The following is a 9,914-nucleotide window of genomic DNA, read 5'->3' on the forward strand; positions in this document are numbered from 1 at the left end:
GATAACTTATTTATTAATAATAAAACAAACAAAAGAATTGAGAATACAAAGTATTTCACTCATGACATTCTGATTTTAACACTCATTTTCTTTCCACTAATCATATTCATTCAAAGGATAATAAACATTGCTTAAGAAGTCTTATACTAAATCTTCTATTTCAATTCCACTCTTGTGATTATAAATGATAGAATTTTGTGTTGTGGTGTAACGAAGAATGAATAACGGATGAATATTTTTAGGTGGTGTTTGGGAAAGAAANTATTTGTCATAAATGATGTGTTTTGAATTTAAAGTTGGCTTATTCTGAAAAAATGACTTGATTTCTCAGCGATATCTTTTATTTTTTTACATTATAAACGTATGGATGTAAAAATATCATGTTTATGATACTTTGATAGGTTGACGAAATTGTTTATAAAATTTTTTATTGGTTTTATGATGAGCTTGAAGCTTGTACGAGCTTAGTGTGTATAAAAAATTGGACAATTTGGCTATTAGATAGATGTCACAAACCTAGAACTATGTCATGGATTTTTATTGCAACGATATAATAACTCTGTATATGTCTCATCTCAATGAGTGAAAAACTTTCAAAAAAGGGTATATCACAACCTCTTTCATTTTAAATTGGCAATTCATTGTTGAATTAGTTATGTAATATATTCTCATGAAATTTGTAATATTTTATCTTTAGTTAATTATACTATAAATTTGTCGTTTTGTTATGAAAATCGATCATTTATATCTTTTTATCGATTGTTGTAAAACAACTGTCTATAACTTTATTTGGCTATGTCAAGATTGATAATATTAAATAAAAAAACTCTTATTAGATCGTCTTATCGTCTTGAAAAAAAATAATTTTTAAACATTTCAAGTCTTGAAAATGCTAAAAATATTTATTGAAAAGTTATCTATTAATATTGAATAAACAAATTAGATAGAGAAGGGTTCACACAGAAAGGTAAATTCGATTCAGTTAAAAGGGAGAGAGAATAAACCATTCGAATCTGCTCGCTTCTTGAATCCAAAGGGTCGTGAATTTGTTTTCTGCTTGATTATTAAGCAGATAAGGAATCCTTCTCTTTGGATCGAGGAGAACATACGTGCCGACATGGGAAGAGGGAAGTTCAAGGGCAAGCCCACCGGCCGCCGCCAGTTCTCCACGCCTGAACAGATGAGTATGTTTTTTTGCCCCCCAATTCTCATTTTCTTTGGTGCCTCTATTCGTTTTCTGTTCTATCTATCGTTATATTGGGGGATGTTTTAAGATCTATAATTGATTTAGTATCCGCGACTGGTGAGGGAAGACGGATGAGTCGTGATTCTTGAACTGGTGACGGGTTCTTGACTAGTTGTTCGTGGATTATCCTGTTGTGTTCTGTATTTGTGGTTTTTTAGGTTGTGTCTTTCTCTATCTTTTTAGTCCTGTCGCGCTTCTTTCATTTATACTTCTTTCATTTATGCTTTGGAGGTTGTAGTTTGATGCGGGATCTTGCTAGTTGTTTTGGAGTCCTCGTAAGCGAGGACTGGCTATACTAATATCTGTGTTCAAAATTTGGTCTATCGAAATGTAACAAAAATAATATAGCTGAAGGCTTATTAAATTTATTAATTTTCTCGTTCTGATAGGTTTTGAATGGATAACTTTAATAGTGGTTTTTGAACGTGCTGTAGTTTGTTGATGTTGGATTAATCGAGTAAGATGCTTTTATGTTTGAGACCTGTTGATGTGATTGGGGAACGACAATATTATTACAGTACTTAGTTGTATAGATTGGGCTTTCCCAGAGATATACCTTAGACTAAACCTCTCTAGAACTCAAGGAACAATAATATTTTAATGTAGTTATTAGTACAGAAGATATACCTTTGTCAAATGATCCTCTCTAGAACTCTCTCTTTCTCTCTCATGCACGCAATATCTCTCATGCACGCACAATTTTTTTAGTTTGTTTTCTCCATGTATCCACGAAAATTAGATAAGGTGTGCGTGGGCATGTCCCCACATTGATAGTGCATGGAGTTGGTTAGTGCTGGTGTACATGGAGAGAGAATAATGTGAACAAAGATGAATTCTATTTAACTTAGAAAATAGATTGTACTAAATACAATAATTTCAAATGAAATTGACAGCGAAAATTAAGAGAACCTCATCTTTTCTGTTTCTTGCCCAAACCTAAGGTCCTAAAGGTACGTAAATTTCAAAAATAACTTCTCCCAACTCCCTTCTCACAATCTTCACTCACTTTAACCGCTCTCCCCTTGTGAATGCAACTGACCCCCATCCCTAATCGGGCTTTCGGCCTTCTAGTGTAAACCCTGTTAATTGGGCCTCTTTCTTGGCCCATTGTGATTGTATTAATCGGGCCTTCTTTTGCTGCTATATCTCCTCTCTATCAGGGAAGCAGTGGAGAAATGGATGTGTCTGATGGTGTGTGTGTTTAAGTTGTTTTTGCTCATGATGTGTAATGTTTTCTCATAAAATGTTATCGTATGTAACTTTTTTTCCTTCTTTTCTTTTTTTGATTAATTCAGTGGCTGGTACATCTGCATCTCGTCCTCGCACATTTAAACAGGTGAATTGTATTGCTTTAGATTTCCCTCTACGTCTGTACTTTCTGAGATTGGATATATTACGTTTGATTTATCCAGCTTTGCTAGGAATACATTGGGATGTTATACAATGCTGAGGAAATTAATATTACTTTAAATCTAACCAATGTAGTTGATATTAGCTGTTTATAGCTCTCATGTGCTTGGCAATTCACTTGGTTATTCATTGATTATGTTAGAGAATGGTGAAATGTGCCATGTCAGCCTAAGCACGCTAGATATTAAAGAACCAGAGTCAAGGTATAAATGGTGTCGAATGCAGTAGAGATCTTCTCCATGGATAACTCGTAATTAACTTGGTCATCAGGAGGCTAATATCGAACGAGCTTTTAGGATTTTGGTAATCTGCAAATTATAAGAGCTCACTTAGCCAAGTGATGGACTTCTATTGATTTTTAATTATAATTAATATATCCACTCTTTAATATATTTGTAGTTTGTGAAGAGAAACTCGAGAGAAGAAATTGTTCAAAGGAATACACTAAGATTATTTATAAAGATCTATCATAACTTTGTCTCAACAAATCAAGAACAAATCAGAAAATAAACCAATCTAATCCTACAATTTAAAATTCAAATAAATATATAAATGTCTATCCAACTAGATGAGCTAAGGTAAGAGTTTTTTATTCAATAGCCCCATCAAGCTGGACCATATGAATTGATCATGTCAACCTTGGAACACAACTTTTCAAAATTCGGCCAAAGAAGAGCCTTTGTTAAAATATCCGCAATCTGCTACTGAGTAGGAATGTAGCTGAGGTTGATAATCCCACTTTCAATCTTCTCACGGATAAAGTGACGATCCACCTCAACATATTTGGTACGATCATGATGAACTGGGTTCTTGGTTATGCTAATTGCTGCTTGATTGTCATATAGGAGTTTCATTGGATAATTGTCTTCCACCTTTAATTCGCTTAGCAGTCTCGTGATCCACATTCCTTCACAAATTCCATGGCCAAGGCTCGAAGCGACTACTGGTTGTTTCTTGCTTCGCCAAGTCACCGAGTTTCCCCATACAAATGTGCAGTACCCCGATATGGAACGTCTATCTGTAGGAGAACCAACTCAATCTGCATCACTATAAACCTCGCTTTCTCGGAGTGAACGTTTTCTGAAAAGCAATCCTTCCCAAGGGTTCTTTTTAGATATCTTAATACCTGATATGTAGCTTCCATATGTTCCTCAATTGGACTGTTCATGAATTGACTGATTACACTTACGACAAACCCAACATTTGGTCGTGTATGTGCCAGATATATTAGTGTGCCCACTAGCCTTTGATATCTTCCCTTGTCAACTGGAGGACAATTTCTTTTAATGTCATGTTTGGATCCATTGGTTTATCCGTAGGCTTGCATCCCAACATACCGGTTTTTTTCAAAAGGGCAAAGACATATTTTCTCAGTGAGATTGATATGCCTAGGGAGGATATTGCCAAACTTATATTCCCAAAAAATACTTCATGTGTCCAAGGTCTTTCATCTCATATTCCTTTGCGAGCAAGAGTTTCACTTGGGCTATTACATCCACATAATCACCTGTAAAAACAATGTGTGATCAGATTGACATTGGGTGTAACAGTCTCTTTTTAAAACACTAGTGAATCGATAGAACCATGCTCTATGTGACTCTTTGAATCCGTACAGAGATTTCCATAGTCAGCATACCTTATTCACTGTGTATATTTTTCATGTATACTTCTTCTTCAAGGTTGCCATCGAGGGACGCATTATTGACGTCGAGCTGGTATAAAGGGCCGATCTAAGTTAGCCGCAATTGACAACAAAACTCGGACTGTATTGAGCCTGGAAACAGGGGCAGAAGTTTCTTGGTAGTCGATGCCGTATGATTGCGTGTACCCCTTGGCTACAAGTCTATTCTTGAACATTTCTATTCTTCCATTAGACTTATGTTTTATCGTGAAGATCCATCTGCATCCAACGGGTTTCTTCCCAGGCGACAAGTCGGTGATTTCCAATGTATCGTTCTTTTCCAATGCCCTAATCTCTTCAAAGATGGCAATTTTCGACTTTGGGTCTTTCAGTGCCTCGTCAATGGTGGATGGAGCCTGAAATTGGTCTATGTCGGAAAGAAATGCATGATATGCAGTAGCAAAAACATTCAAGTGAGACAAAGTTACCTATGGGATGCAATGTACAGTTTTGGACTCCTTTCCTCAATGCAATGGGTCTGTTATCATGTTCCATATTCTCAATCACAGGAGTATATGAATCAACTACATCTTGTGTGTTTTAACCTGAATTTTGCAGTGGGGAACATTCTTGGATAGGTTGAGTTTGCACATGAGTTTGTATATTCTCTAGACGAGGATGGTCTCTTCATGAATAGGTAAGAGGTGGCTCATTGATGTTTAGTTTACGAGGGACTTGTGTTGGAACATGTGAAGTATCGAGTTCTTGTGGTTCGATGTGTGGATTGGATTGTGGTATGGATTCCCAATTTTGTGTTTCAATATTGGAAGTCTTCTCCTGAACCAAGGAATTGGGGTAGGATGGTCCGGATTCAAAAAAGGTGAAATCCATGGAGCTGTAATAATTTTTGTTGACGGAGGAATAACATTTGTAGCCTTTTTGGTTCGGAGAGTCACTAGGGAAGACGTACTTGATAGGACGTGGTTCAAGTTTGACGCAATTATGGGAATGTTTGAATGAATGATGAACATCCAAAAACCTTGAAAGAGATATTGTTATTGAGATGTGAGGCAGGAAAAGATTTAAAGAAAGTTTGAATGGGAGTTTGAAAATTGAGTACCCTTTGAAGGCATCCTATTGATGAGATAAGTGGCTCTCAGAATGACATCCCTAATGGTAATTTAGGGCGATTTTGGGTAAAAAGTAAGGAACAAGTGACTTCAAGGAGGAGACATTTTTTGTGCTCAGAGACCTTATTTTGTTGCGGTGTGTCAACACATGAGCTCTGGTGTATGATTCCAGGTGTTTGTAGGTACCCACCCAAAATAGAATTGAAGTAGCCACGTGCTCTATCAGTTTGTAAGACTTTAATTTGGGTATAGAATTGGGTTTGGATCAATGAATGAAATTGTTTGCAAATTTGAGCTGTTTGGGATTATTTTTCATTCGGAAAACACAAGATATTCACATATGATCGTCAACAAATAGGATAAACCAGCACGTGCCACTAAGATTTGTTACGTTTGAGGGACCCCAAATATCACTGTGTATAAGGGAGAAAGATGTAGATGGTTTATAACGGTGAGGCGTGAAAGTTGTACGGGAATGTTTAGACACTTGACAAATATCACACTTTAGAGAAGGACTTTTATTATTGAATAATAATGGAAATAACTTTGAAAGGTACAAAAAATTCGGATGTCCTAAACTGTAATGGCATAAGGCCATAATAAAATATTACTATCCTTATTGAATTCAAAGCTGAAACAAAGTGAGACAAGGAGGAATTAGGAACACTCTTGGGTAGGTTACTCTCGGGAACCTTCATCTTGAAAAGATATAATCCTGCACAAAGCTCAACACTGCCGATCATATTTTCTGATGCCAAATCCTGGAAAACACAAGAATCAACCCCGAATTTAGTGCAACAATTGATATCCTTATTGAGCTTACTGACTAACAGAATATTACAAGCAAGGGCAGACACAAATAAAACCAAATGTAAGCAAATATCTGCAGTTAACTGAACTGATCCATAACCAGCCACCTTAGACAAAGACCCATTCGCAATGCGGACTGTATTGGAAGCATTATAAGGACGGAAATAGTAAAAAAAATACCAATCCCCAGTCATGTGATCGGACGCACCTGGCCCGACGAGTCGAAGTGCTAGAGATGAAGTCTTATTTCTCTTTCCGCATATAAACATCATCACATATTGAGACCATTGTAAATAGTTATGGCCATTCAGTATGTACAAGAATAGTTGTCAATAGCGAGCGTAGCGCTCGCTATTGCTCGTAGCGACGCGAAGCGAAGCCCCGTGGCTATGGGACATTATGCGCATTGCACTTCGAAGTAGCGAGCGCCATCGTCGCTATCATCAAAATAGCGTTTGAGGCGATAGCGTCGCTATCGTAGCAAAGCTACAAAACATTTTTTTTAAAGTAACACGTGTTTTGTAGGCATATTTTGCACAATTTTTAGGCTCAGTTCTAGTTTGATTCAACACTGCTTCTCTTTTTCTGTTTCAATCTTCTCCGTTTCTCTCAATCAACCCTAACATAAACCCCCTACAATTATCCACTGCTTCTCCTCTTCTGTTGTTCGTGGCTTGCCGGACTTATATAAATAAATGCAGCTTCATTCCAAGAAAAAGAATAGATTGGAGCAAAAATGCCTGAATGATTTGGTGTTCATCAAGTACAACAGAGCTCTGAGGCGCAGATATGATAGTCGTGATACCATCGATCCTATCATATTGGGTGAAGTAGATGATTGCAATGAATGGTTGGTAGGGAGACTGAAGGATGAAAAGCCTGACTTTGTTCACGATGGTGATGATTTGACTTGGCAAGATGTTGCAGATGTTGTTGGAGTAGATGAAGCTCCTCATACAGCGAGGAAATCCAAAAGGGTCTTGAAGGCCTACATTTACGCGGGCCTCAATGACGACCACATGGGAAAAGCCAATAAGAACATCTGTTACACATAATCTTATTGATGAAGAGGATGAATTCGACTTTGATGAAGAAAGTGAAGAAGAGAAAGATGCCGAGCCTTGTGCAATTTCAAATGAACAAGATTATCTCGATCTTGATGAAGAAGATGAGGTGAATTTTAGATTACGTTTTTCTAGTTTTAGAATTGAGGTTTTATGTACTTTGAACTTATATATTTGTTACTCATGAAGTGTTACATAGATGTTACTATATGCTATATATTATATATTTATATACCCGTGGTGCTTTACGCTACGTTATTCGCTATAGCCACGGGCAATCTTTGCACTATGGGCTGCTGCGCGCGATTGACGACTATGGTGACAAGTGATAGGGACGGATTAGACATCGGCAGCGGCTGGAGTGATAGGCACGGTTGGAGGTGTTGTTTCAGAATCGGTTTTTGAAGATTGGGATGGTGAGGCCATGCCGTATTTTGTCCGGCAAGGTCCTGTACATCTGATACCATATAGTTTGTGAAGAGAGAGTCGAGAGAAGAAAAATCTGTATTCACATATCGTTCAAAGGAATACAGTACAATTATTTATAAAGATTTATCCCAACTCTATCTCAACAAATCAGAAAATAAACGAGTCCAATCCTACAATTTAAAATACTAATAAATAGGTGTCTATCCAACTAAATGAGCTAAGTTAAGAGTTTATTGTTCAACAATATTTATTGCTTTTTACTCCATCCTTATTTTTATACACATCTTATTTATAAATGTTTTCCTCCCCTTTTTGTAAATCAATAGATCTGCATAAATTGTATTTGTTCTTGTAATTTAGATATACGACTATTGTTACAGGAAGTGGCTGAAGTGGAAGAAGATGAGAGATCTGATGTAGAATCTGAAGAGGAGTCTGAGGATGAACCTGAAGTTAGTACATTGTGATTTGATTTTGTTGAGACTTTTGGTTTCGGTTGAAATGACTAGACTGCTAACGCATGCTTACTCATTTACTAATGTTGACAGAAACAAAAAGGTGCAGAGGGTGTCATTCAGATTGAAAATCCTAATTTGGTGAAGACAAAGAACTTGAAAGCACGCGATGTTGATGTATGTTACTCCAATTATTCATTCACTAACTTAAGAGATGTCCTTCTATAATTTTCTAATTGTTGTTTTTTTTTATTGCCTTGCAGATGGAGAAAACAACTGAGCTTTCAAGGCGGGAAAGGTTGTGAATATTTGTTATTTCTATTATTAATCTGCTATTAGATTTCTGAGACAAGATTATAAATATTCTCTCTTTAATTGGTTTTTCCATTTCTATTTCGCTTTTGGCCTTTATATTTTCGGTAAAATCTGTAGAAGGTAGCTTAAAGAATGTATTTTCTAGTGAACTTCCCCTACTACATTGTAGCACTTTTTTTTTTAATCATTCCTTGTGGATCCCTGACTATATGAATAGTTTAAAAACAGGTGGTGGAGCGAACTATGTTATACCGAGCTTTAGATTTTCATTGCAGGGTATATAAGCACTCTGAATAATCATACTCCCAACTGTAATAACCTGTATATTCTTCATTTTGCCATTGTTCTCAGAGAGGAGATCGAAAAGCAGAAAGCTCATGAGAGGTACATGAAGCTGCAAGAACAAGGGAAAACTGAACAAGCAAGGAAAGACTTGGGTAATGTTTTTCAACGTGCTACCCGGTTGTACCTTATCCTTGTTTGAGTGTTGGAACTCTCTTTCTTCTTATCTCTGAACAATTTTGCTTGTTCTAACTTGACACATGAGCCTTGGAAACTCATGCAATAATCGTTGCTTCTTTTTTTTTATTAAATAATCTTTTTCTTCTGTTGCATTGTCGATTGAAGCTTTTTTGTTAAATGTGTCGTGTGTAGTAGCACGTTTTTTTACCAACCTTTGAACTGGTATCTTTTCTATCTTGGTATTTGTTCTCGTTATTAACTGACAAAAAAGGTTGATCTTGCATATGAGTTTCAATTCAATATCTGAATCAATAGAATGCCTATCTTTTACCATACTCAAGCCTCAACCTTCCTTTTTGTCTCGAATAATCTCTCTACCTCTGTTGCTACCTCAAATGGACTGATAATTTGAAGTAAAATTGGCTTTAATTGTTTTTTTATCTAATCTTAATATCTGAAATGGAGCCATCTACTCACCAAGATGTCCTCAATTTTTAAGTTTAAATAATATTCACCTTTTATCGGTAAAGCTAATAATAGTTTTTGTCATGGGGTGTATTCTTCTCTTCTATAATTTGCAGATCGCCTGGCCCTTATACGACAGCAAAGGGCTGAAGCTGCTAAGAAGCGAGAGGAGGAGAAAGCTGGTTAGTCTCCAAAACTCGCTGATATCTTCTCCCCTTTTTCTCTCCAACTGATCTCATTTTACTTATATACCATGCAGCAAAGGAACAGAAGAAGGTGGAAGCTCGCAAATAATCATATATATATATATATATATATGCTGGTAGAAGATGACGATAATATGGTTTTGGGTATTTGAAACCATATTTAGCTCGTAATCAATATTATATTCTGATGCTGCTAGTTATGTCAAAACCTTTTTCCCATTTCAGTTCTCTTCCATTGTATTGTATTTGGACAAAAACCATACCCACTTATTCTTCAAGTTGTAGCATACCCTTTTTCCTT

General features: G+C 36.4%; 1 protein-coding gene across 2 annotated transcripts; it reads left to right on the plus strand.

Moving 5' to 3' along the window:
* The first annotated feature begins 949 nt into the window (after positions 1–949).
* Positions 950–9,914, plus strand: LOC140976879 (uncharacterized). 2 transcript variants are annotated; one of them, XM_073441274.1, is made up of 9 exons: positions 950–1,184; positions 2,542–2,582; positions 8,091–8,162; positions 8,259–8,342; positions 8,429–8,463; positions 8,832–8,917; positions 9,524–9,589; positions 9,667–9,740; positions 9,780–9,914. In XM_073441274.1, the coding sequence occupies exons 1-8, from the start codon at positions 1,118–1,120 to the stop codon at positions 9,699–9,701; spliced, it is 486 nt and encodes a 161-aa protein (XP_073297375.1). In that variant the 5' UTR covers positions 950–1,117; the 3' UTR covers positions 9,702–9,740; positions 9,780–9,914. The 2 variants fall into 2 exon arrangements, with proteins under 2 accessions (XP_073297375.1, XP_073297374.1); XM_073441273.1 differs by having other exon boundaries at positions 9,667–9,914.

The sequence above is a fragment of the Primulina huaijiensis genome, chromosome 5, assembly GCF_012295235.1.
Source record: "Primulina huaijiensis isolate GDHJ02 chromosome 5, ASM1229523v2, whole genome shotgun sequence".
NCBI classification, from domain to species: Eukaryota; Viridiplantae; Streptophyta; class Magnoliopsida; order Lamiales; family Gesneriaceae; genus Primulina; species Primulina huaijiensis.